Source organism: Apiospora phragmitis (genome assembly GCF_038363925.1).
Source record: "Apiospora phragmitis strain CBS 135458 chromosome Unknown utg000011l:1.0-3236445.0:1.0-3240683.0, whole genome shotgun sequence".
In the NCBI taxonomy this organism is placed as follows: domain Eukaryota; kingdom Fungi; phylum Ascomycota; class Sordariomycetes; order Amphisphaeriales; family Apiosporaceae; genus Apiospora; species Apiospora phragmitis.
In genome coordinates this window covers 1,232,760-1,257,736 of record NW_027117411.1, presented here as the reverse complement: position 1 = coordinate 1,257,736, position 24,977 = coordinate 1,232,760, and the positions used below count along the sequence as shown (strand labels likewise).

The 24,977-nt window shown below is 52.9% G+C and overlaps 9 protein-coding genes across 9 annotated transcripts; 6 read left to right on the top strand and 3 right to left on the bottom strand.

Annotated features, from left to right (window-relative positions):
- Positions 1–564: 564 nt before the first annotated feature.
- On the top strand, positions 565–1,454 carry PG994_013180 (uncharacterized protein; the record flags this gene model as incomplete). Its single annotated transcript, XM_066864589.1, has 2 exons — positions 565–1,215; positions 1,269–1,454. 2 exons carry the CDS (start codon positions 565–567, stop codon positions 1,452–1,454), a joined length of 837 nt encoding a protein of 278 aa, XP_066709550.1.
- A 488-nt stretch (positions 1,455–1,942) lies between these two features.
- Positions 1,943–2,928, bottom strand: PG994_013179 (large conductance mechanosensitive channel protein; the record flags this gene model as incomplete). Its single annotated transcript, XM_066864588.1, has 4 exons — positions 1,943–2,002; positions 2,075–2,219; positions 2,368–2,568; positions 2,798–2,928. 4 exons carry the CDS (start codon positions 2,926–2,928, stop codon positions 1,943–1,945), a joined length of 537 nt encoding a protein of 178 aa, XP_066709549.1.
- Positions 2,929–3,757: 829 nt separating this feature from the next.
- On the bottom strand, positions 3,758–4,861 carry PG994_013178 (uncharacterized protein; the record flags this gene model as incomplete). Its single annotated transcript, XM_066864587.1, has 3 exons — positions 3,758–3,792; positions 3,858–4,644; positions 4,715–4,861. 3 exons carry the CDS (start codon positions 4,859–4,861, stop codon positions 3,758–3,760), a joined length of 969 nt encoding a protein of 322 aa, XP_066709548.1.
- Positions 4,862–6,186: 1,325 nt separating this feature from the next.
- Positions 6,187–11,492, top strand: PG994_013177 (uncharacterized protein; the record flags this gene model as incomplete). Its single annotated transcript, XM_066864586.1, has 18 exons — positions 6,187–6,411; positions 6,486–7,023; positions 7,079–7,446; positions 7,502–7,718; positions 7,777–8,275; positions 8,326–8,557; positions 8,620–8,793; positions 8,852–9,026; positions 9,076–9,306; positions 9,359–9,424; positions 9,478–9,601; positions 9,649–9,720; positions 9,783–9,833; positions 9,885–9,949; positions 10,002–10,167; positions 10,218–10,760; positions 10,818–11,198; positions 11,279–11,492. The coding sequence occupies 18 exons, from the start codon at positions 6,187–6,189 to the stop codon at positions 11,490–11,492; spliced, it is 4,341 nt and encodes a 1,446-aa protein (XP_066709547.1).
- Positions 11,493–12,818: 1,326 nt separating this feature from the next.
- Positions 12,819–13,412, top strand: PG994_013176 (tafazzin; the record flags this gene model as incomplete). Its single annotated transcript, XM_066864585.1, has 1 exon — positions 12,819–13,412. One exon carries the CDS (start codon positions 12,819–12,821, stop codon positions 13,410–13,412), a length of 594 nt encoding a protein of 197 aa, XP_066709546.1.
- Positions 13,413–15,158: 1,746 nt separating this feature from the next.
- Positions 15,159–16,717, top strand: PG994_013175 (mannan endo-1-6-alpha-mannosidase DCW1; the record flags this gene model as incomplete). Its single annotated transcript, XM_066864584.1, has 5 exons — positions 15,159–15,240; positions 15,301–15,380; positions 15,435–15,821; positions 15,912–16,022; positions 16,070–16,717. The coding sequence occupies 5 exons, from the start codon at positions 15,159–15,161 to the stop codon at positions 16,715–16,717; spliced, it is 1,308 nt and encodes a 435-aa protein (XP_066709545.1).
- Positions 16,718–17,588: 871 nt separating this feature from the next.
- Positions 17,589–18,638, top strand: PG994_013174 (uncharacterized protein; the record flags this gene model as incomplete). The annotated part of the gene is made up of 1 exon (XM_066864583.1): positions 17,589–18,638. One exon carries the CDS (start codon positions 17,589–17,591, stop codon positions 18,636–18,638), a length of 1,050 nt encoding a protein of 349 aa, XP_066709544.1.
- A 154-nt stretch (positions 18,639–18,792) lies between these two features.
- On the bottom strand, positions 18,793–19,648 carry PG994_013173 (uncharacterized protein; the record flags this gene model as incomplete). The annotated part of the gene is made up of 2 exons (XM_066864582.1): positions 18,793–19,569; positions 19,592–19,648. The coding sequence occupies 2 exons, from the start codon at positions 19,646–19,648 to the stop codon at positions 18,793–18,795; spliced, it is 834 nt and encodes a 277-aa protein (XP_066709543.1).
- A 730-nt stretch (positions 19,649–20,378) lies between these two features.
- On the top strand, positions 20,379–24,117 carry PG994_013172 (Lon protease; the record flags this gene model as incomplete). The annotated part of the gene is made up of 4 exons (XM_066864581.1): positions 20,379–20,390; positions 20,604–20,619; positions 20,755–23,882; positions 23,956–24,117. 4 exons carry the CDS (start codon positions 20,379–20,381, stop codon positions 24,115–24,117), a joined length of 3,318 nt encoding a protein of 1,105 aa, XP_066709542.1.
- Between the last annotated feature and the right edge of the window lie 860 nt (positions 24,118–24,977).

Below are 24,977 nucleotides of genomic sequence, written 5' to 3'. Positions count from 1 at the left end.
AATAGGTTCAATATTTGTATATACCTGATTCTGTCTCTAATTATTCGATTGTGCTAAATTAGATTGATGGATTCGGCACCCAAACTGTGAAGTCGCCACCTCAAAATCGAGTGGTCTTGGAGGGGCACTTATTATCTATTGCTAGCATTACATGGCACCTGTGCGTTTTAAGAAGGAACAAAGTGGGATATTTATTGCATCATCTTCGATGACGCCCAAACATGTGCATTTACGGTAGTACATAGTTTCTACTTTTTGCCTTTTTAAAAAGTATTACGCATCGTCGATGACAGGAGCAAAAGTTCCTAGACATCGCTTGCAGGTGCGACCCACTGATATACTCTACGTCATCATCAGCGAGGCCCCAACAAACACAATCCAGCCATAAAACCCATAAGTTGACATCACATCACGCCTACAGCTCTTGTAAAATTGGGATCAATAAAATTGATCTCTCTGAAGTTGTTCGTTTCTAAATCAAGAATCCTACAGATCTGCATACTATCTCTACACCAACCCAAGTCACCCCAGTCACCCACTCACATTTTCAACACAACAGTAAACATGGCCGAGACACACCACTTCGATGTTTCCCGCCTCTTTGGCGTCAAGGGCTACGTCGCCGTCGTGACAGGAGGAGGCAGCGGCATCGGCCTCATGGCCGCACAAGCCCTGGCGCAGAACGGCGCCAAGGTGTACATCACGGGCCGGCGGATGGAGGCCCTGGAGGCGGCGGCCAAGAGCCACGACCCGTCGCACGTCGGGCAGATCATCCCGGTGGGTCCCTGCGACGTGACCAAGAAGGACGACCTCGAGAAGCTCGTAGCGCAGATGCAGGAGAAGGAGAAGTACATCCACCTGCTCGTGTGCAACGCGGGCGTGTCGGGCCCTAAGGCGGAGCCCAAGCACAAGGACGCCGCGGACCTCAAGAAGGAGCTCTGGGAGAAGGAGTCGGTCGAGCAGTGGGGCCAGACGTTCGAGGTCGACGTGACGTCGGTCTACTTCACGACGGTCGCGTTCCTGCCGCTGCTGCAGGCCGGCACGCGCGCCCAGGGCGGGCCCCTTGAGCCCTTCGCGCCCAGCGTCATCACCATCAGCTCCATGTCGGGCCTCATGCGGCACGCGCAGGGCCACTTCAGCTACAACGCGGCCAAGGGCGCGACGGTGCACCTCTCGAAGCTCATGTCGGCCGAGTTCCAGAAGGCCGGCATCCGCGTCAACTCGATCGCGCCCGGCTACTTTCCCTCGGAGATGACGACCAAGACCAGCGACGAGAACCAGAAGAGCCACCTGGCGCCCGAGAAGATCCAGACAAGGAGCACGTCCCGCTCATGCGCGCCGGCCGCGAGGAGGAGATGGGCATGACGGTCCTCTACCTGGCCCGGAACCAGTACGTCAACGGCGAAATCATCGCTGTCGACGGCGGTGTGCTGAACGTATTGGCCGGCCGCTAAAGAAGCGGAGCTAGCTTGGAGAGACGGAGTTATGAGATGCCAAAAATGATATTGAACCAAGTTCAGGCGTTGGCTGGCGTTTTGACAGTTTGTTTGGAGGCAAACATCTTAGGACGAAAGGGGGAGAGGAGTTCGTGAGCTACGCATGTATAACGAAGCTCAAGGTGAGTCATTATCGTGATGACTTATACATACCATAAACGTATGGAGTGAATAAGAAGAAATCTGCCTACCACTGAATTGCCTCTATCTGACTGTTTCACCGGTAATTCTACAGAATTCAAAAGACCAACCCGCCATTCTACCCCATCTCAGCTGAATCACTAGCACTAATGCAATATACTTTATTTATAATAGGGGGGTTGCGGCAGGGGCCCATGCAATAATAGCTCAGTCTATAATGCCCACTGGTGGTATAAGTTGGGGTGGCCTTCGTCTCTCCGGCCGTCACTTGGTCGGCACGCATGATCGGTTAGAGGTGACTGACATCAATGCATCCTCTCCTCACGGCCATCCAGCCAACTCGTGCAGTTAATACAGCGCACCGCCTGTATATAAGTCAGTCTTTTGTGCGTGTTCTCCGATATAATAAAGCTGGAACCATAAACATAGGACTCTACCTTGTCGCTGATGTGTTTCTTGCAGTATCGACATTTGACCGTATGCTTGATGATGGGCTCAGGAGAGAAGCACTGGTAGAAGCGTGCCAGACAGTACAGTGTCAATCCGATGCCGAGGAAGTTGACGCATTTGTTGATGAAGACGCTGCCAAGAAGTACGGTCAATTCCTACGATGTTGACAGCCGGCAGTGGGTGCTTTCCCCCTCCTCTTTGTAGCCCCTCTGCTCCTGGAGAACAGTCAAGGGGGAAGGTGAGAGAATGAGAGTGAGGAGGAGAATGCTTCGGCTCTTACCCATAGGCCAGGACCACGGCACCGTCAAGCTGTGCTTGGGCTAGCGTGGTGTAGCCGTCCAGTTCGCTATAGCTGGGGCCGGCCTTCAGCACGGCGAACTTCTCGTCTATGTTGCGGTTGAGGGGCAAGGCGACCGAGATGGGCGGAAGCAAGATGTCGCTGATGAACGAAGTGGTGAGCTCGGTGAAGGCCGATGCGAGGCTATATTATGGTCGACCAGTCTACCTGTCAGCAGTTCTCCTCCCTAAGCCATTGTTGGTGTTGTTGATCATAAGTATTGGGGGTAATAACTTGGTCCGGTTGACATATCACTTGTCGACTGTAGGAGCAAAGCAACGACTGGGAACATGCCCCATTTGTTGCTTGGGGAAGCTGCCGTCAAAATTCGGGAGAAAGGGGGCGGGGGAGGGGGAAACAGAGAGATACTGACATCAAGCCAACTGCTATCTCCAATATGTTCCCATTGAAGGCGAAGTCTACGAAATCGTGGAACAGACGGCGAGCCTCTTGCTCGCCTCGCTCGAGAAGCTGCGTGCGCTCATCATCGTCCAAACGAGGCATTCTATGCAGGGGTTTCGGATCGAACACTTTCTCAGGATAGTCAACGACTCTCAAAGCTCGACCAAATCAGGTTTGCCTGGGAGAGCGAAAAGACTCGAGAACAAAGAATTGTCGTCTTGCTGTTTACTTGTGATGCCCAACCTCGATTTATCTGCCAGCAGATTTCCGTGGTGGAACTGACGGCGGCGCACATTGTGGGACCGATTCATCCCAACAGTGGACAAGTGCGACTTCTGGGCTCCTTAATTGTGCAGGGACTAGCAGAAACCGGTGGTTTGGACACTGACGCTTGCCGCGACAAGGGATGCTGGTCACGATAGATAAGTTGCCTGATTAGTATTCATCGTTGAATCCGATGTTGATTCGCTGTTTGATCGAAATATCCAAACCCTCAAGCGGTAAGTACCCAACGTGGGTCGCGTGTGGGATTGTGGTCGGCTCCCGCGTTGGGCTTGTGAAAATGATCAACGTCGATCCACGCCACTTATACAAAGCTGACTGACACAGACGCATTCCTGGAAAGGCACTCGCGCAGCTGTCACGATTAAATGTATGGCTGTGGTCTATTATGTGTGAACAATAAATTTCGCGTGAACTATCTTCTAGTGATAAGCCTCTTCTATAGACTGAGGATGTAAATAAGAGATTTGAAAATCAGATCAGGGTATAGAAGTGTTGATAAAATCGTCGATCGTCATGAGCCATATGTGTGCTCCAACCAGGAGCTTCCGCCTCGTGATATACCGTACCAACTTCGTAATTACCGTCACACCAAGTCTCAAATCAGATAGCCATCTAGATTCGTCAAGATTCCCCCTAGGGACCTGCTTCATGATCTTCGTTGCTCTTCGTTGCTCTCCATTGCTAAAGCGAGGTTTACACCCGAGATGCATGCGTTTCGTAGCTCGCACGCTCTTTATTGCTCCTACGTTGCTTTCTAGAGACGCCGCTCCGTCGGTTCTTGAGCCAGATTCCGATCCAAGAGATCAGAGCGATGACGATGGCTCCGAACGCCACCCAGGTGATGATCATGAACTTGCCGCCGGCCTTCGCGGAAATGCCCACCTCGTCGCCTTTGTCGTTGATCTCCGATGCGCCCTTCTTGGCGATGGCGGTCGAGATGGCACTGGCGATGCCGAGAGCCAAGGCGGCCAACGTGGCGGTGATGGCGCTGGCCACCGAGAATAGAGTGCTAGGGCCGATGGTGATGGCTCCGATACAAAGAAGGAATACGATACCGGAAAAACCGATACCGATCACGTACAGGACAAAGATGGCGAGGAGGAACCCGTTTAGGTAGTTGATCACTTCCTGGATGCCATCAGGGATCTTGAGATCGGCAGGGTTGAGACCCAGGGGTCCCACTTCGATCTCGCGATCGAGCACAGAAGACAAGTTGAACTGGAAGCCGGCTTCCTGTGCGGTGCAGTTGGTCTGGTTAAACCATGCGCCGGGCGAAGTGGCGTTGGGAGCGTAGTCGCCCTCGCAAGCATTCATGACGTGAAGAGAATACCATTGCGAGATGCCAATCTCGGCCGAGAGCTTATCCGCGATGTCGTTGCCAATCCCATTCAACTCGTCCCCGATGGACGATTCAATGGTAGCCACCACACTGCTGAAGAAGCCACCAATGCCTCCCTGATCGGTCGAAGTTGGGTCTGAACCTCCACTGGTTGGTGTTGGAACCAGGTCGTGACCAAAGTCGGACATGTTGATCTACTCAGTCATCGTCAGCAATAGTACTTCCTCAGGGGCGGAGCAGCAATATATCAAACTGCTGACGTACGGAGATGATATGGTAGTCCTCCATCTGCCCGGGCTTGGAACCAGCGAACACCGCCACCAAGGTGAGAGCGAACGCCGCCGCCGAGAATATCAAAGGACATAGCACGAAGTTCCGGCCGGTCGAATTGCTGAGCCCCCGAGAGCGCATTTTGGCGACTTGGGTTATAAGAATAAGCGATGGATAAGAAGATGTTGATGTGTAGATTAGTAGTGGTGCCGCAAGAGATCAGACGACACGGCACGTCAAGCTGATATAAGCCGAGTACCAAGAGCGAGAGAGATGAGATAAATGGTAAATGCAGTGTCACGCATTAAATGCTGTACGTACGAACAAAGGAACATGGTGTAGATTATATAACAGGTGTGCGTCCAGCCCAACCCAACAGGTTGGGAATCCAGGTAAGCAAGCCATGATGCAATGCCGCGAAGGTGGTTCACCTTGCCCACCACCTACTTTCCTTTAAGACCCTGGTTTAAGACATTGGGAACCCACTCAGTTAGTTTGCATCGTGGCAGGCCAGCATACCGCCGCTTTGTTCAGTGGGCTCAGTATAGGCAAACACAGACCGGAAATGACCTTTCGTCACAGTCGTGCGGAATCTGATTGGCCTTGGGCAGGCGCTGCGTCATATGTAAGGGTTCTTCAGGGGGTGGGCGTCCAATTTGCCAGAATGCTGGCTATCCCCTGCAACAAACAGGTTCTACCCCGGACCCAGCCACACTGATCTAGAGATTAAGAGCCAAACGTCACCAAGGCTTGGCATCCGCTTGAAACATCTACATCTGGACCTTCACCGGACGCTGCTATTTAAGTCTCTTCCTAGAGTACGAGCCCGGCGGAGAGATCACCAGGTTTACTGGGGAGAAAAAGAAAGGAAATGCCTATGAGCTCTCATTATCGATGAGTCGATCATAGAACCTGGTTCGGATTTCGGCTATGCACGTACATTGATCTCACTTTGGTGTGGGAATCGCGGCCCCGTACCCGACCTCCAGCTATTGAAGGCATGCCTATTAAGCGGCTCGAACTTTTCGCGCCGTTTCTCATAGCCGTCCGTAGGTAGAATTTTCGATGAGAAAACGTCTTGATCGTGGATGTTTATGCACGCAACCTTGTACATGCCTGCAGTTGATGAGTGCAACGCAGCAAATTGATCAGTAGTCTAAATCCGTCACTCATCGACTGCAATGCACGCCTCAAGCTTTATCTGGATTCTGGGCTGCCAAGATGCTCATCTCGCTTCAGCTGTGTACCTAATGCACTATAGCCGATCTCATTGGTTGGAATAATTCCTAGATCTGCTTATCAGCTGCGCAGTAACCATCACGCCGCGATGTATCACTGATGTTTGGTACGCAAATAGGCAGACACCTTGCATATATACTCGCAGATGTCTTCAGACTCCAATGCCGCGACTTAAATCCTCTTCGTAATAAAACTACATCGCATATTCATTTGGTAGTTCCAGCAACATGAATGCGACGTCGACGGCCAATTGTACGCTGGCTGCCGATGGCCGGTTTGGACCGACTGTGCAAGGATGTCGGGGCAATTTTGACTTCACCTTGTCTTTCGAACAATATATATTCACCATCCTTCCAGCGTCCGCCTTGCTCATCGCCGCGCCGCTTCGGCTCTTCCACTTGCGAAAACTCCCTGCCGTTGTTGGAGGAAGTCTCCTCCGCCACTTGAAACTCGTGAGGTCCTCCCACATGTTGATATGCTATGAGGACCTTGTAATGAGTCCACCTGCTAAAAGTTCGCCTCGTAGGCCGCCCTTTTGTCGCTTGCTGCTCTGCAGTTGGCCTACTGTATTGTCTGGGCGACATGGTCCCCGACGGGCTCACCAATACGCTCAGCCGCGACGGCAGCTGCGAGTCTTTCGTTCATCGTCACCCTGTTCGCCTGCGTGCTGTCGTATTCTGAACACACCAGATCCGTGAAACCGTCGTCTACCTTGAACGTGTATCTGCTGATCTCTCTCATCTTGGATATCGCGACTCTTCGGACGATATGGCAAAGTCAGCTCCCGGTGTCGATCCAGGCAGTGGCCACCGCCTCGTTCGGTCTGAAGGCAGCCATTCTGGTGCTCGAAGCAACCGAGAAGCGTAGGTACATCCTCGATAAAGGTCACAGACGTAGCCCTGAGGAGACGAGCGGAATCTACAGCCAGGGCCTGTTTCTGTGGCTGAACTCGCTTCTCGGTAATGGGTTTCGCCAGCTGCTCAAGCCTACCGATCTGTTCCCAGTGGAAGAGGGCATGTCTCCTGCTGTGCTGGATGGCAAGTTCTGGAAGGCCTGGCACCGCTGTGAGTATATTGGGCTGTTCCACCCTTAGGCGACAAACACTAAGAATCATTGAAGCCTCCGAATCGAATAAGTATAGGCTACTGGAGGTCTGCTTCAAGACACTCCAATGGCCAATTGCTGTGACGGTTATACCTAGGATTGTCCTACTGGCATTCACCATATGCCAACCTCTGTTACTGAGTCGCTTCCTGTCCCATCTGCAGAGCACATCAGAGCCTGCGAATATTGGCTATGGACTTATTGCAGCATACGGGACCGTCTATACCGGCATGGCAATCTCTTCAGCTCTCTATTACAACAGAGCGTCCCGAATGGCAACCATGCTTCGCGGGATGCTAGTCTCCGCAGTGTACCGAAAAACGATCGGAATCAGTGTTGTTGCTGCCGATGAATCCGCATCTATTACGCTCATGAGCACCGACGTAGGTTTTAGTACCAGACTGGAATGACAACGATGGTCCCTGCTGAAATCAATAGGTCGAAGCAATTGCCAGAGCTGCGAGATTTATCCATGACATATGGGCTGACATTGTCCAAGTGGCCATCGCAACATGGCTGTTGAGTAGTCAAATTGGGCCAGCGGCGGCAGCTCCCGTTATGGTGTGTATGATTTCCCTCGGGCTTACTTTCTATATGAGCCCCAAAGCTCAGGGTGCCATGGGCGCTTGGATCGAGAAGGTTCAGCGACGAGTTGGTAAGTTATAATTAGGATATCATTCTGGGATGACTTGATCTGATCCTCGATTACTTAGGCATTACGTCGAAGATGCTGGGCCACATGAAGGGTATTAAGATGTCGGGGCTTACGAAGAGTCTCGCGGTATCCATTAATCAGATGAGGGCAGACGAGATCAACTCTGCTGCGCCGTTCCGCCTGATCAGTTCACTCTCTGCCACCATAGCCCAGATCCCTGTTCTCTTGGCCCCTGTCGCAACTTTTGCTTTCTACGCTATCATAGCCCTCCGCACAGGGCAGACGTTTGAGGCCACGGGAGTCTTCTCGTCCCTCTCATTTGTCATTTTGCTGGCCGCGCCCTTGTTCGGCACCCTGGAGGCGGTTTTTGACACGTTCTCGGCCCTCGCGTGTCTTGAGCGAGTTCAGAAATATCTCAACAAGCAGCATCGCCAAGATGGGGGAGAATGGACATATCACCACCACCACCCCCAGGTTGGCCAGAAGGCCGTGAATCGAGCGGACATAGACTATCAGGGCAAAATTCAGAATCTGCACTCCATGCCGGTCTCGAACTGGTGGATATGGCGACAAGATCTGCGTCACCCCAACTACATGCAAACAATAGCCACGACATCCAACTGCAAAACTCATCTTTTGGTTGGGATGACAGCAAATTTGTCATAAACAACGTCAGTTTCGGCACGGAGAAGAACCAGTTCGTACTATTGGCTGGACCCGTCGCCTCCGGAAAAAGCACACTATTGAAGGGACTGCTCGGTGAAGTGCCGGTCACCTCGGGCACTGTTAAGTTAAGCCGCCACAAAATGTCGTGGTGCGACCAGACGCCATGGCTCACGGTAAGTGACATCATTGCTGCAGCTTGGGGATGGACAGTTACTCATTACCAGTGCGTTGTCAGAACGGGACTATACGGAAGAACATTGTCGGGTTTAGCCCCTATAATGCCGAACTGTACGATCAGGTCGTTTATGCTTGCGACTTACAGAAGGATTTCGCACAATTACCCGACGGGGATGAGTCCCTGGTGGGAAGCAAAGGCATGTCGTTGAGTGGTGGGCAAAAGCAACGAGTTGTAAGTCGGATTCGCACACGTTCTCTCTAGAAGAAACCTGTTTAACAGCGGGCACTAGGCGCTCGCGAGGGCTGTATATTCAAGGTCGCAGATTGCCCTGTTTGACGATATACTCAGTGGTCTTGATGACCGCACAGCTAATTCAGTCTGTACGCGGCTTTTCAGCATTGGCGAAGGCCTGCTACGAAGCTGGGGTACCACCGTTGTTTTGGCGACCCAGTCCGGTAAGCGAAGTAGATCACCATCCTTCAATGCTTTCTTTTTACTGATGGTTTACTACAGCGTGTGCATTGCCCATGGCTGATGTCGTTGTCCTCCTTGGACAAGGCGGATCCATCGAGGAGATGGGCACCCTGCAAGAAGTCTCAACTCGCCCAGGATTCGCTAAGCTATTTTCGACATCTGACAAGCACACCGCAGACGACGACATGGCTAGCAAGGAGCCCACCGCAGATGACGGGGATAGACCGCCGCCGAAGAACTCATCTGAAGATACCAAGCCCACTGATAAACGTAGGCAGCTTGGTGACCATGCAGCTTATGGTTACTACTTTTCGTCCCTAAGGGGTAGCATTCGTTGCCATTCTGCTCACTCTCGAGATTTTCACTGCCTTCTTCCAAACTTTCCCCAGTGAGCTACTTTGCCACTTTTCTGTTGCCAATATGAGTCTAACTCGTTCTTAGCTGTGTGGCTCAAATGGTGGACTGATGCTAGTGCTGCTGAGGGGAATTGTGAGATCGGTCTCTATCTTGGTGTGTACGCAGCTTTCCAGGTCGCCGGAGTCATCTCGTTCTTTGCTATAACCTGGTAGGTCTAGTAGCTCTCCTCTCCGGGCCCATGCTCATGTAGGATAGGTTTGTGCTCCTCAAGGTCATCAAGAAGTCAGGCCTGGAAATGCATCGTAGGTTACTGCAAGCAGTTGTACGGTATGCCAACCTCTCCACCCCCTTTTCCAAGCGAGGAGACGCCTGACCGCATGCATGTATAGGACCCCCTTGTCGCTCTTTACTACCGAAGATACTGGATCAATCACCACAAAGTTAGTTTTTGAAGTTTCCCGTTCCTTATAGCAGTGGCTGACGCCGTGCAGGTTCTCCCAAGATTTGGGCCAGCTTGACCATAACCTGCCAATGGGGATGCTTGTGAGCATCAACAGTAAGATATCTTATATCGGTAAATCACTGGACTTTGAGGCGCTAACGGACAGGTTTCCTCGTTTGTATCGCTCAAGCCGTTCTCATGGCGTCCGCAACATGGTACCTGGCCATCAGTTTTCCTGTCTTGATCGGCGTCATCTACTGCCTCCAGAAGGTTTTCTTGAGAACATCTCGCCAGTTGCGACTTTTGGACCTGGAGGAAAAGGCCCCTATATAGTAAGCGAGATCCGTGCTTAAAATGTTATCGGCCAAGCTGATCCGATTAGCACGCAATTTATCGAGACGTTGGCAGGCCTCACGACCATCCGAGCCTTTTCGTGGGAAAGAGCGTCAACCGAACTAAACCATGAGCTCGTCGACCGGTCCCGAAAGCCGTTCTACCTGCTTTTGATGGTGCAGCAGTGGCTTGTCCTGGTTCTCGATCTGATTGTGGCCGCCCTGGCTCTGCTCGTGGCCGGGCTGGCTGTCAGACTGCGTGATACAGTGTCCATTGGGTTCACCGGTGTGTCATTGGTGCAGCTCATCACGTTTGCCGAGACCGTCAAGATGCTGATTCAATGGTGGACATCACTCGAGACTTCGATAGGTGCCGTCGCGAGGATCAAGCAGTTCACGGAAGAGTCGCAGGATGAGAACCTGCCGGGTGAGAATCAGCCGGTGCCAGAGGGTTGGCCTTCTCACGGCTCGGTAGAATTCTCTAGCATATCTGCCTCGTATGGTGAGGGGAACCGGATGAACAAAGCTTTGGACGATGTGACCATTTCTGTCAAAGCTGGAGAGAAGGTCGGCATTGTGGGAAGAACCGGAAGGTATGGCCCGATATGTTGTTACTAAAACTTGGGTTACTTTGTTAACGCCAATTATAGCGGCAAGTCATCTTTGCTCCTCACCATGGTCAGAATGCTCGACATCTCAGCTGGGACTATTACAATCGACGGGTTGGACCTAACTACCCTGTCTCGCGAGGAAGTGCGATCCCGACTCATCACGATCACGCAGGACCAGTTCTTCCTGCCTGGCACCGTGCGACAGAACATTGACCCCTATGAGTCGTCGACAGTCGCAGCTATAACAGCCGTCTTCTCGAAAGTGGGTCTCTGGGATGCCATCCAAGAGAAGGGCGGCCTTGATGCTGCTTTCGAGGAGGAAATGCTCAGTCACGGGCAGCGGCAGCTGTTCTTTTTCGGCAGGGCAATCCTAAGAAAGGATTGCGGCAGGTTGGTCCTTCTTGATGAGGCCACTAGCAGGTAAGTCAGCACGCATGTCGCATGACATGCAATACGGCAGGGTGGATCGTATGTTTGCTAAATGATATATCCATGTGCAGCGTTGATCAAGCCACTGAAGTACGCGTTCAGGAACTCATCCGGGAGGAGTTTCATGAACACACTGTTATCGCCATAGCCCACAGATTAGAGACGATAGCTGACTTTGACCGAGTGGTGGTGTTGGAAAAAGGCTATGTCGTCGAGCAGGGGAAGCCGGATGATCTACTTCGGAGCCAAGGACCGTTCAACCAGCTATGGAATATGGCTCACTGAGAGCACCTTAGCAAATTAAACCCTTATAAAGTGCGATCGGAGCAGCAGAAAAATTCTATGTATAATCATGTCTGTAGCCAACTGTACGACTGCCCCGAATATAGCAAGGTAGTTTTCAAATAGGTAAAGTAGGTAGGTATTCAGATCGTGTTAATTGTTGGTGGAGGCGATGGTGACTCAGTTGAAGCTCGGACCATCGATAGGATCATATTCATGCCCGCCCTATGCGATGCTTACTAGGCCATCTAGGTTACCAGGATGAATGAACGATGGGACCGATTAGGATGACTCAAACGTCACCTATCTTCCCTCGTTTATATTCTCCCATTGCCGGCGCTGTCGTCTTCGGACCAAAATATCTCTGTCCAACTCTCCAGGTGTCTGTTGCTGAAGGGCTGTTATGCCTAAGAAAAGACATCAAGCCAAGTATTCCAAGCCGCCGTCAACTGCCCCGCCATCCCTCAGTCTCTCGAGGGGAACATCGTCACAGACGAATCCTGGTAGGCACCCAAGGCACTGCAACCAATGCACACATGTGCTCTTGGCTGACAAGCAACGACAAAAACAGATCATGCACGCTCCGTCAACGATATCCTCTCTGACCTCCGGCGGAGCAACTTGAACTCGGCCGGCGCAACACAAGCCAGTCTGCTCCCGCAAAACGCTCCCAGCGTCCCTCCCACCATCCGCCACATCTTCCAGATCCCCGACACGCCAGCGCCCCCTCCCGCGGAGACCGCAGCGACGAGGCCCCAACGGTAGAAGAATACCCCCGGACCGCCGCCGCCGCGATCATGGCTGGCATTGTCGCAATCTAGCCATGCGCCATCGGCCCACCAGCATCCCGCAGCGTCCCATATCCAGAACTGGCCCCTACCGGGCGCCTACTACCCGGAAGATGGCAGTTTGGTCGACGTTACCCTGCGCCACATGGCGACCAATTGGGTAACGCAGAGAGATTGGAACAGGTTCTATCTGTATACCCTCTCTGGCGGTATGCGATCGGCTTTGTTGCATTACGTTTCTACTGTGCACGAATCCGGCATATCTGCCGCAGATATCCGGCTGGTGCTAGCTGGCCCTCCAGAATCCGAATTGGCCGAGTATGAACTAGAGAAGCCGGACCCCAACAAGTTGAATAAAGACATTTTCCATTTGGATCTCACCGGGTCAATTGGAAAGGGGTTGTCGTTGAAGAGCCTAACAGACTTATTATTTGTAGCTCCGCGGCAAGGCGAAGTCGAAGTCCAGGACTCATGGGACGCCCCAGAGCTAATCTCCGGGCCAACCAAGCTTCTGCCCAACCTCACACATCTATCACTCGCCATGTCTCCCACTTCGACTCCAAACGCTTCATGGAGGCAGCTTCTCATGCTTGCCGGCAAGCTGCCAACTTTGACGCATCTCAACTTGTCCGGCTGGCCAGCACCGTCGCTGACACCCAATGCGAAGGCAGCCAAGGTCTTTTCTCCGGTCACTGGAAGGACCGCAAATTACGGCGCCACGAACCACTATAGCCATATTTTAGACGATGACTGGTCCGAGGCAGTCCTCATTCTGAGGAAGTTGAGCAAAGCTCTCTACAGTCTAGTGTATCTTGATCTCACGGGGTGTGGCGACTGGTTCCCTGCCTTGCGAAAGGAGGCGGAAGGAGAAAGCTCGACCAGCTCCGTGTATTGGGCTAGCGATTGGGGCAAGATCGAAGTGCTGAGACTGTGTTCTGGCTATGCGGCCGATCCCGACTCATCTGCTCACTTGTCGAGGCTTTGGGACTGGAAGCGGCAAGCTGTTGTTGTAGAGAAAAACATCAGGGCGCAGAGAGCAGGACGGGGGCGCTTCATCACCGTGGAGATGGATAAGCTACCTGATTTGGCCGAAAGCCCGGTGGGGTTGAATGCTGGTCTGGCTCACAATGCGTGAACAATCCTAGAGGGGTAGTCATAAGTAACAATAATAGTGAATTCATTGCCAAAGGTCTTATGATGCTTTGGGTTGGTGCCGCCTTTCGGGGGTCTGGTCCCCTCCCATATCCGTTTTGACTGGAGACTATCAACGTGCCCCCGTACCCTTAAAGCACACCCCAAGCGGGTGGCACACTCATTCGAGTGTGCTTAGCCCGAACGGACGGCGCAGAGGAGTACTGGGACCTTGCTACTAAGGTGGCGAAGGACTGGAACAGACTGTAGTTGTTTATTTTTTTTGTTTTTCTTTCCCGTATCTAAAATGCTCTGCTCGGGGCGGATTCGAATTGGGGGTTCTCTGACTTTGTTTGGCTGTTTGGCTCAGTGGTAGTGGTACGGATTGTAGCATTACAGGTGCCCGATTGTCTGCATTGTCTGCTGGGTTGAACGCACCTTACCTATCCCACCAAGAAGGCTTCTGGGGTTTGGCCCGATGTTGTCAAGGGGCAACACAATACTATGTCTCACTTTACCCCTTGTCCTCACACCCGCTTGTACTCACATCCGGAGATTTGTGGCTGTCTCTCTCTGGCATCGGCCAACGTTTTCTTGTTGGACATGAGTTGGACGTATGGTTGGTAGATACAGCTGCTTCCCCTGATGGACACAAATCGCGATGCCCGTGCTACAGACCATCCATATCATATGCAAGTCTAAGCGAGCAGCAACACGATAGCAAGGTCTGGTGACGCAGTACAGGCAGTGTCATGGAAGACGGCCTTTTCGATGCCAGCTGCAGTCAAAGAAAGAAACGTTTAACGTGCTTGTACTAAATCTTAAAGGTTGTTTCATGTTTAACCCCAGACGCCAAGCTTGGATCCCAGGGGCAATCAGGAGGTAATAGCCAATCGGTTCCTGGTACATCTCCTATTCTGGTAAACCCTTACTCAGAGCCCTCCTCACCCGACATGACTTTCCCATGGGGTGCCATGTCTTTCACCTTTGTTGCTTATGGGATTGTTGTGTGAAAACGTACGATTTAATATGGTAGCTGAAGCTGGTATTGGCCCATCTCCCTCTAACGTTAGTTGACGGGACGAAATATTCTCACTGGCACCTGTTGATCAACGTCAAAGCAACCGCCTCGCACGTCTGGTCAAACGAAACGTTGAACCACGTAGACACCAGACGACGTGTATACACGGGAGGCGCTTGTTTCGTTACGTTCCCAAGGCCGCGATCCAATGATTGTCCCGGCATACCAGGTGCAGGACCAGGCCCCTGCCAAGTTTGTATTTAGCGAGTAAGATCGGTACCTCGGTGGTGTTGTGTGCGACCGAATACACACATTCTTGCTGACAGCCGCCAATATATATCGTTCTTCTTCTTCCAACACCAACCGTCCATTTTTGTGCTTGTTGGACATGCCATCACAGTTGTTGTTGTCGGTTGGTTTCAGTCATCTTGTACCTTCTTGACAACTCTCATGTGGACGGTGACAATCGCTTGCGGAACCTATTGTCCGCTCTGATTCTATTACACCACGGCTTCTACTTCCGCTTTGCCGTACGCTCTTCGTCACGACGACACATGGAGACCATTTGGTGACTGTCTTCTACTCAGTATAATTTATAGTCCAGTTCCATTCTGGAAGAAAACTCCATCAAGTCTGTTGTATTGTTGTCCTTTCCTCCGTCTCCCACACAGCTTTCTGTCACAAAACCATCAGAATTGCTCAGTGTTCGACAACCCTTGGAAAAGCGAGATGTTCGTCAAGTCAGTTCATGGCACGGCCGCCTTGGCCAGTAGCTTTGTGGCCCCGAAGGATCTGGACATCAGTGATGTCTGTAAGTCGGTGCTGGCTCATCGTACTGCCAGGAAGGGGTTGGCTAACTTGAGTATTGCAGCTTCCATTCGCAGTGTGGCCTCGACGCTTGCGTACGGGACTATGTCCTATTATACTGGCAACATTACAAATACCACCGAGGTGAGATATCTATGGGCTGCACATATTTGGAACCATCCTGACAGTTTCTTTCAGACGCTTGCCGTATTCCCCGCGCCGGTATACTGGTGGGAATCTGGAGCGTGCTGGGGATCCATGCTGGATTACCAACACTACACTGGAGATGATTCGTATCACGACGTGATCACTCAGGCACTGCTCTCCCAAGTAGGACCCAACTTCGACTACATGGTCCCCCGCCACCAAGGTGATGAAGGAAACGACGACCAGGCATTCTGGTCGTTCACTGTCCTGGAGGCAGCGGAGCGTAATCTTCCGCAGCCAGACGACAGCGTTCCCTCCTGGCTCACTATGGCGGAGAACATCTGGAATTCAATGGTGGTCCGTTGGAACACGACGTCCTGCGGCGGCGGCCTGGCCTGGCAGATCTTCGAAAACAACCCGAATGGCATGACTTACAAGGTAAGTTAGTGATGAATTACGCACGGTAATCATTGGCCAAAGCATGGGGATAGTAGCACTGATCACCCGTTTTCTTGCACATATAATTAGAACTCCGTCAGCAATGGCGGACTGTTCCAGCTCTCTGCGCGGCTTGCCCGTGCGACCGGCAACCAGACGTATCAGGACTGGGCGCAGAAAATCTGGAACTGGTCCGAGTCTGTGGGCTTCATCGACAAGGACTTCAACATCCTCGACGGGGCCGACAGCAAAGACGACTGCCAGAAGGTCAACCAGGTCTCCTTCAGCTACTCCAGGGCATCTACCTGTACGGCGCGGCCGTGCTCTACAACCACACCGGCGGCGACGCGACCTGGGGCGACCGCACGGCCCGCCTGCTCAAGGCCGCGGGGTCCTACTTCGGCCCGTTCGCGAACGCGACCGGCGTTATGTTCGAGCACGCCTGCGAGACCGTCGGCAAGTGCAACACCGACATGCTCAGCTTCAAGGCGTACCTGGCCCGCTTCATGTGGGCCACGACCCAGATGATGCCGTCCACGCGGCCGCAGGTCCAGGCCGTGCTCAACCCGTCCGCGGCGGCGGCCGGGAAGGCCTGCTCCGGCGGCGCCAACGGCACCGTCTGCGGCCAGCGGTGGTACGTCGGCGGGTTTGACGGCAGCACGGGCCTCGGGCAGCAGATGTCCGCATTGGAGGTCGTCCAGGGCTTGTTGGTCCAAGAAGCTACGCCGCCTTTCCGGGCGGGCGAGATTCAGCATGTGAAGGGTATGATTCCTGCCCCTGCTCCTGCTCCTAACCCTGACCAGCCAACGTCTCCTGATCCCCACGAGCCACCGGCTCCGTCTCTTGTAAGAGATCGAACGGTAGTACTGGGGTGTCTCCTCCTCAGTGGCAATTGATGATGATTGGCTTGCTGGCTGGCTTCTTCAAATGGCTACTCTCATGATGACTGATCCCTGGCCGGAGGAACGCCGAGACTTTTGTGGAAGAAAGAAAGTAGCGAGGGGCTTGAGTTTCATCAGAGCAACAGGCTGTCATAGGTTAAAACATTCAAGTATTCCAGGTGAATTAGTTCTTTCTTCAGACTCGACTTTATGAGTTGGGCTCTTTGGATTCTTAGCAAAGCATTAAGCCTACATAATACCCGAACTGTTTCGCTGTCTCCATTGTGAAGAACGACGGGCTTCAATGCAAGTGACAATCATCAACAAATGACGCCTTGTTACTCCTTCGGGGTATACGACGGTTAAGTAATAATGCAGAAACTTATATGCATACTAACAGCACATTTAGCTAGAAAAACAATATGTGTTGATGCCTTGCCGCCCTACATAAGAGAGGTTCAAGACACTCCTCAAATACCAGAGACTAGGCGAGTAGTCCAACGGGCAAGATGGCAGCAGATTCGAACTAGGTAGAAACTCTTTAGAATAACTCAGGAGTTACGATCCCAAATCAGATGCAGCTTCTTTGTCCACTTTCACCGTCTGGCTGAGACCTGCAACTTGAGTGGACCATGCCCCTTTCCCCCCTACCAGAGCATACAGACAAAGGTGTGTGAAGAGTAGCTGTGTTTGCACCCTTTGGCTTCGCTTCTTTGATGTAGTTTTACTCATTTGACTTTGGCTGTACCGCTTGAGGGCGAAGTTAATAAACCCGCCCCCATGAAGTGAAGCACCCCGAAATAGTGACAACCCTTGTCAGTTTGAGTTCCTCTCTAGACTACAACACTCATACCTCAACAAATACCCGCTTACCGTTTATCCCATTATGTTTTACGATACTCAGACGCAGCCGCGGGAGCATGACCAGTCATTCTGGATCACCCACTTCCGCCAGAGAGGGTACAAGCGCCCCGGGCAGCAGCAGCAGCAGCGATCCTCAGGCATCCGTCGCCACGGCGGCAACATAAGCAGTATCATCAGCAATAGCAATGGCGAAGCCCCTAATAATCCCGGCAAGGTGTTCTCGCCTCCGTCCTACCTCTCCCCGAACCATCCGCGCCCGTTTGGCCACATCGAGAGCGAGCGCCAGCACCTCCAATACCTGCTGGGCGAACAGGACCGACGGGCGTGCGAGCTTTTCTCCAGGATCGCCGCCGTCGATGAGGCCTACAGCTTCGGCAGCGTCCACGAGCACCGGCAGGCGCGCAAGGACCGGGCGTGGCTCCAGCGCCGCATCGACGAGACTATTGACCGGGAGAAGGGAATTCTGGTCCGTCTGGGCGAGATTCACGTCGAGATCCAGTGCCGCGAGCGCTGGCACATGGTGGAGCAGCAAAGGGCCTTTCTCCGGCAGGAGGGAGGACATCAGCAGTACGGCTGGGGCTGGGATGGTCGCGATACCGATCTTTCAAACTGGTCGCAATGCCAGAGGGGGTCCGCTGCAAGTCCGCGCCATCATCGCCATAACCTTGGGCCTAGTACTGTCAGCAGCTACGCACAGCAGCAGCAGCACGTCTGGTCGGCGAATCCTCATTATTCCTCGATGGCTGCTGGGACTTGGGCGAACGCGCCAGAATGGTACCCATACTCTACTACACCTACCGGGATGGACCGGCGTCGTCATCGTAGTACGTCGGGAGGCCAGGATGCCGGTCAGGTGCGGCTATTGGCGGAGGAGAACCCTGCCTATCTATCAAATGCAGGCTATACAGCGGAGAGTGGTGAGCGGCTTGGTCCGTCACGCGGCTCCGTACTACCTGATTCACGTCTACCAGATCGGCGTCGAAGCCTACCCACCATGCACTATAACTGGGACGGGGGCGGAAGTGGCGGAGGCCGTGGTCATCAGTGCCTGGGTTACATAGCGGAGGAGTAAGGAGAATGGATGACTGAACTAGCGGCTTCCCTGGTGGAGACGATGGAATCTGGATTGCCAGGAAAGACAGTTTGAGTATTTATCGCAACGCATCTAGAATGTATCATACCCCTAGAAAACTAAGCCGCGGCTCGATAGAAACTGCCGCATAATCTCAAGCGAACTCCCCATTCTGGCCATCATCGAATCCTAAGTCTGCTGCTGAGGGCTTCCCACGTTGATGTGTATAGACCTTGGCGCTTTGCGCGCTAGGTGATGGAGGAAGGATGCCTGGTCCCCGTGATGAGGACGCCGACGAGGGAGGCGGCGGCAACGAGAAAGAGGCGAGGGGCGCGCCGCCGTCCGACGACGCGCTGCCTTCGCTGGCCTCGGGCCGCCGGCGGCCGAAGCGGCCGGGCAGGTTGACGGTGATGGTCTCGCCCTCCTTGAGGCTGTAGTCGCGCTTCTCCTCCTCCTTCTTCTCCGAGGCCTTCTTGGGCCCGCCGCCGGTGGCGTTGTTCTGGGGCTGCTCCCAGCCGAGGGACTTGCGGGCCTCCTGCAGGGCGACGCTGAAGTCGAAGGCGTCGCTGCGCTCCTCGAAGCCGATGCCGAGCGAGGCCTTGCGCCCGGCCTCGTCCTGCACGCGCACGGCGAAGAAGCGCGAGCTGTCCGAGACGGGCTCGACGACGGCGGCGGTCGTGTAGGGCGCGGCGGCGAACAGCTGGCCGTTGCTGGCGTCCTCGAGCACCACGTCCGTCTTGACCTTCTCGGTCTCGGCCTCCTCCTCCCCGTTTCCGCCTCCGCCGTCTCCACTGCTGGCGGGCACGGTCTCGGCCGTCTCCAGCACGCGCAGCCGCGCCGTGAAGATCTGTCGCTTGTTGCCGTCGGCCGTCCAGGTGGCGGCGACGTGGCCCTTGCCCGGGACCATGGGCGGGATGTTGTAGACGTGCACCTTGGGGGGCGATGAATAGCACGCGCTGGATGGCGTCAGAGGCCAGCGGGCGGCCGGTGATGGGGTCAACGCCTTCCATTTTATGTGAGGGGTGTTGTTCTTTCTTTTTCCTTTGGCTCTTCAATTGGTACTTTAAAATTGTAGACTAGTAGTAGTTGGGATGCGTGTTCAAGAGTGAGATAACGCCTTTTGGGGATTTCAGTGTCATATAGTCTGGGCTAGATAGTTGAAGGAAATAGCAACGTAGATTCACGTTGCAATAGGGGTCCAATTGACCCCTCGACCCCTCATTTCCAGATGCTAAGGTTAGTACAGAAGGCACGGGGCTCTCTGATTGGTCTTCAAAAACCCCAGTGTTACTTGCCAGTGCATCACGTTCCATGCACCGAGATGGCCTCTCATGATGCAGATTCCCTCCAAAGCTGAAGAGTATATCAAAAGCTTCATGCCATGCCCTTATATTCAATACAACCTTATGGTCTACTACCACCTCAGACCCCTAAAAAGTCTTAGTGGTATGATCGATTGCGACCGATTAATTGAGCACATATACAGTGTAGGTACATTAGGTACCAGCGCGAATCAGTTTTGGTGGGCCCGCCCGGGCCGATGAGCAAAAACAGAGCTTCTCCCTTAGCCTATTCTCCCTCAGTGATGCGGGTGTCTTGGCAAAAGTAGAACATTGAATCACCGCTTGATCTTTCCACTACGTCTATGAGATGCAAGTACATGTAGGTAATAGCCCATTCATTCTACGTTAATGTCCTATCGAAGCCGTAGGCAGGTGTTATTTGAATGTATGATAAATAATGCAGCTGTTGGTTCGTGCGCTAAAAATATCTACATACGAATAGCCACCTCTACGGAAAGCTCCTTCCTCGGCGCTCGGTGATGATGTCGCCTTTTTTTGGGACGTCCGTGCTTTCTTCCATCTAGAGCTTTTTGGATTATTAAGGCCGTTTCGTAGATCTCATCCGACGATAGAGTTCCCCCATCGCCACTCGTCACTTGTACAGGGTTTTCATTCTGCATAGATTCCGAGTTGGGTTGGTAATTGCTATTTGTTGTACTATTAATTTTCTTTTGTTTCATTACCTCTGATATAATCCTCCCGGCGGCCAGTCTGCCACCGAAATCTACTTCAAACTGCCAGGTCATCGCATCACCATGCTGTGTCGCCAACAGCTGTCGCGGCAGCTCGCGGCGAGAGCGTCGCGAAGGCCAGCGCAACGCCTCCATGCCACCGCAATCTGCCGATCATATTCAATAGGCGCCAGCGCATTCTGCCCGCGTACCGAACAACTGGTCGCGTGCCCACGACCAACCTCCGCTTCACACCCCGGCTTCGTACCAACAGCTCGCTTTTCCACCTCAGCCGTGCGACGGAAAGAAAAGACAACGACTTCTTCAACCAGAAGCTTGAGCCTTTGTCGGAAGAGGAGAAAAAGGCCAACTTGGAAAAGAAGGTCGAAGACGTCACCGAGGCAGAGCTCAGCGAGGCCAAGAGTACCACTTCTGACTCGCCCCCTGCGGGCGAGGCGGCAGACGGCAAGGGCAGCAGCGCAGCCGGTGGTGCCTCTTCTGGCTCTAGTGGCGATGGACCAGGGGACGGCGGTCGTAAGGGACGAAAAGGTGCAGATAAGGCGCTGCAGAAGCCCGCAGTGCCCGATGTGTACCCCCAGGTCATGGCCATTCCCATTGCGAAGCGGCCTCTATTCCCTGGATTCTACAAGGCCATAACGATCAAGGATCCAAACGTTTCCGCTGCCATCATGGAAATGATGAAGCGTGGCCAGCCTTACGTAGGGGCTTTCTTATTCAAAGACGAAAATGCCGATGATGACATCATTCGCAACGCAGACGATGTCTACGACACTGGTGTATTCGCACAAATAACAAGCGCCTTCCCTGTCCATGGCGAAACGAACAGCCTCACAGCCATTTTGTATCCCCATCGCCGCATCAAGCTCTCTACACTGATTCCGCCTGGAGCACCCGAGACCAAGAAAACCGATGGCGAGCCCGAAGTCCCTGAACCTATCCCCAGTAAGACTGACGAGGAAGCGCAGCGGGAAAAGAAGGGAGATGTAGTGGCTAGTTTCGAAGAAGGTGCAGTTGCTCCGAAGAGCACCGAGACCCAGACTGAAAAGTACGAGCCAACTTCCTTCTTACGGAAGTACCCAGTCAGCCTCGTTAATGTCGACAACCTGATGGAACAGCCTTTCGACCCTAAGAGCCAGGTCATCCGGGCCATCACCAATGAAATCGTAAATGTCTTCAAGGAGGTGGCCACGATGAACAGCCTTTTCCGAGACCAAATATCGACTTTCTCCATGAGCCAGTCAACTGGTAACGTCGTGGCAGAGCCTGGAAAGCTAGCGGACTTTGCTGCCGCCGTCTCCGCTGGCGAGCCTGTCGAGCTTCAAGAAGTCTTGGCCAGCCTCGATGTGGAGGAGCGATTGCAGAAGGCTCTCGTCGTCTTGAAAAAGGAGTTGATGAATGCTCAATTACAGTCAAAGATCACTAAGGACGTGGAGCAGAAAATCACCAGGAGACAACGAGAGTATTGGTTGATGGAACAGATGAAGGGTATCCGACGTGAGCTCGGGATAGAATCTGATGGGAAGGACAAGCTTGTGGAGAAGTTCAAGGAGAAGGTCAACAAGTTGGCAATGCCCGAGGCTGTTCGCAAGGTATTTGATGACGAGATCAACAAGCTGGCTCACTTGGAGCCTGCTGCCTCGGAGTTCAACGTTACCCGAAACTACCTTGACTGGCTCACCCAAATACCTTGGGGACAGCGGAGCGCGGAGAACTTTGGCATCAAGAACGCAGTGACTGTCTTGGATGAGGATCATTACGGTCTCAAAGACGTCAAGGATCGCATCCTAGAATTCATCGCTGTTGGCAAACTACGTGGCACTGTCGAGGGTAAGATTCTCTGCTTCGTGGGTCCTCCGGGTGTTGGCAAGACGAGCATCGGCAAGTCTATCGCCAGGGCACTCAACCGTCAATACTACAGATTCAGTGTGGGTGGTCTCACGGATGTAGCTGAGATCAAAGGACACCGACGCACTTATGTCGGTGCTCTGCCAGGTCGAGTCATACAGGCATTGAAGAAGTGCCAGACCGAGAACCCACTGATTCTTATCGACGAGATCGACAAGATTGGGCGGGGGTATCAGGGAGACCCTTCTTCTGCTTTACTTGAACTCCTTGACCCGGAGCAGAATAGCTCGTTTCTGGATCACTACATGGACGTCCCTGTCGACCTGTCAAAGGTTCTGTTCGTGTGTACTGCTAACATGACGGACACCATCCCCAGACCCCTTCTCGACCGAATGGAAGTCATTAGGCTTTCTGGGTACGTGTCAGATGAGAAGAAGGCAATCGCAGACCGTTATCTCGCACCGGCGGCCAAAGAGCTGGCAGGCTTGAAGGGTGCCGATGTGACGTTATCCGACGAGGCTATTGATGAGCTGATCAAGTCATATGCCCGCGAATCGGGTGTTCGTAATCTTAAGAAGCAAATCGAGAAGATCTATCGAAAGTCGGCGTTGAAGATCGTCCAGGATCTCGGCGACGAGGCCCTGCCGGAGGAGGAGGCCCTAACGGAAGACGGCAAGGCCGCCATGAAAGAAGCACAGAAGGAGAAGGAGAAAGACAAGGATTCATCTGTCACATCCGAGGCATCCGAAAAAGAAACAACAGAAAAGCCCCGGGTTGCTCTCAAGGTTCCCGATACCGTTCACGTCACAATCGACAAGGAAAATCTGAAGGACTACATCGGACCCCCGGTGTTCACTTCGGACAGGCTGTATGATGTGACACCCCCCGGTGTCACCATGGGTCTGGCGTGGACTCAGATGGGCGGCTCTGCGATGTACATTGAGTCTATCTTGCAGTCTACCCTGAGGCCAAGCAGCCGTCCGGGTCTCGAGATCACTGGTAATCTGAAATCAGTGATGAAGGAGTCATCAACAATTGCGTATTCCTTTGCCAAATCAATGATGGTCCAGGAATTTCCCGACAACCACTTCTTCGACAAGGCCAAGATCCATCTGCACGTCCCGGAAGGGGCAGTGCAAAAGGATGGCCCGTCTGCAGGCGTTACGATGACGACCTCGCTGCTTTCATTGGCACTGGATAAAGCTATCAGCCCCACAGTGGCAATGACTGGCGAGCTGACCCTGACCGGAAAGGTCCTCCGTATTGGCGGCCTGAGAGAGAAGACGGTAGCTGCGCGCAGAGCAGGATGCAAGATGATCATCTTCCCCGAGGACAACATGTCTGACTGGCTAGAATTACCTGAGGTGGGTGTGCCTCAAGAACCACTGGAAGAGTGAAGCCCCCAAAAGTATGTGCTATGCTAACTTTGATTTACAGAACATCAAGGAGGGTATCGAGGGCCGTCCGGCCAGCTGGTACAAGGACATCTTCGAGCTCGTTTTCCCAGACGTTGATAGAGAGCTTGCCAATAAGTGCAAAATCTGCGAGTGGAAGAAGGAGCATGGTTCCCAATCGGAGAGCGAGAAGAAGGACGAATAGCGCATAGACGGTGTATTATAAAGGGCAGCATCACATTACCAGGCGTTTCGGCGCGGGGGGGGGTTACACGAGTCGACGACATGGTTCGAGGCGACCCAACAACTCCTCTACTCTTTCACTGAACAGCGATACATTGTATAAAAAAAAGTTAGTCCTCAATGTTGGACATGGGCGACTCCCGCTTGCAGGATATTGCATAATCGTACCAACGTTCAATGTCATATCGCTACTATTTATCCCGGCACCGACCCCTCTAGAGTACGGTAACGACAAGTTTTCGGGCTTACTTTACTAATTGTACACATGCATGTTTTGCCTGAAAATCTATCAATGTATACCATCAAGCTAGATGAGTTGGAGGAGCATGCGGCAGTAAACATAAGCAGCCGTAAGCCTCGCAGGGCTGGCGTCTGGTCAGCCAGTTCCTTAGCCTATCTGCTAACCAAACATTGGTAGTCATCATATTCACTTGACCAAGCCAAAGCTGTCGGATGCTCCCGTGGAAAAGAAAAGAAAAACGCAACCATCGTCACGAGGGCTCGTTTGGGAAGTGTGCGTGCCCAACGGCGGAAAATTTGCGGACTAGTGATTTGTACAACTCATCAAGTCCATGACGCCAGCCAAAAAATAAGTGCCCAACTTTGCTTGCTACCCCCAGCTCAGGATCAGAAAGAGGAAAGAGGAAGAGTGACAACCCCGGCTGGGTTCTGGTTGGCTGGTTGGACTGGGGGCCACACGGGGTTGAGAATAAAAGACCTGAAAGTACGTTGTCGTATTTGTGCGTCCCGGGGAGTAAGCAATACATATAGTATTGCGTTGATTGCTTTGATTGCGTCGCATTGAATTTGGATATATATAAT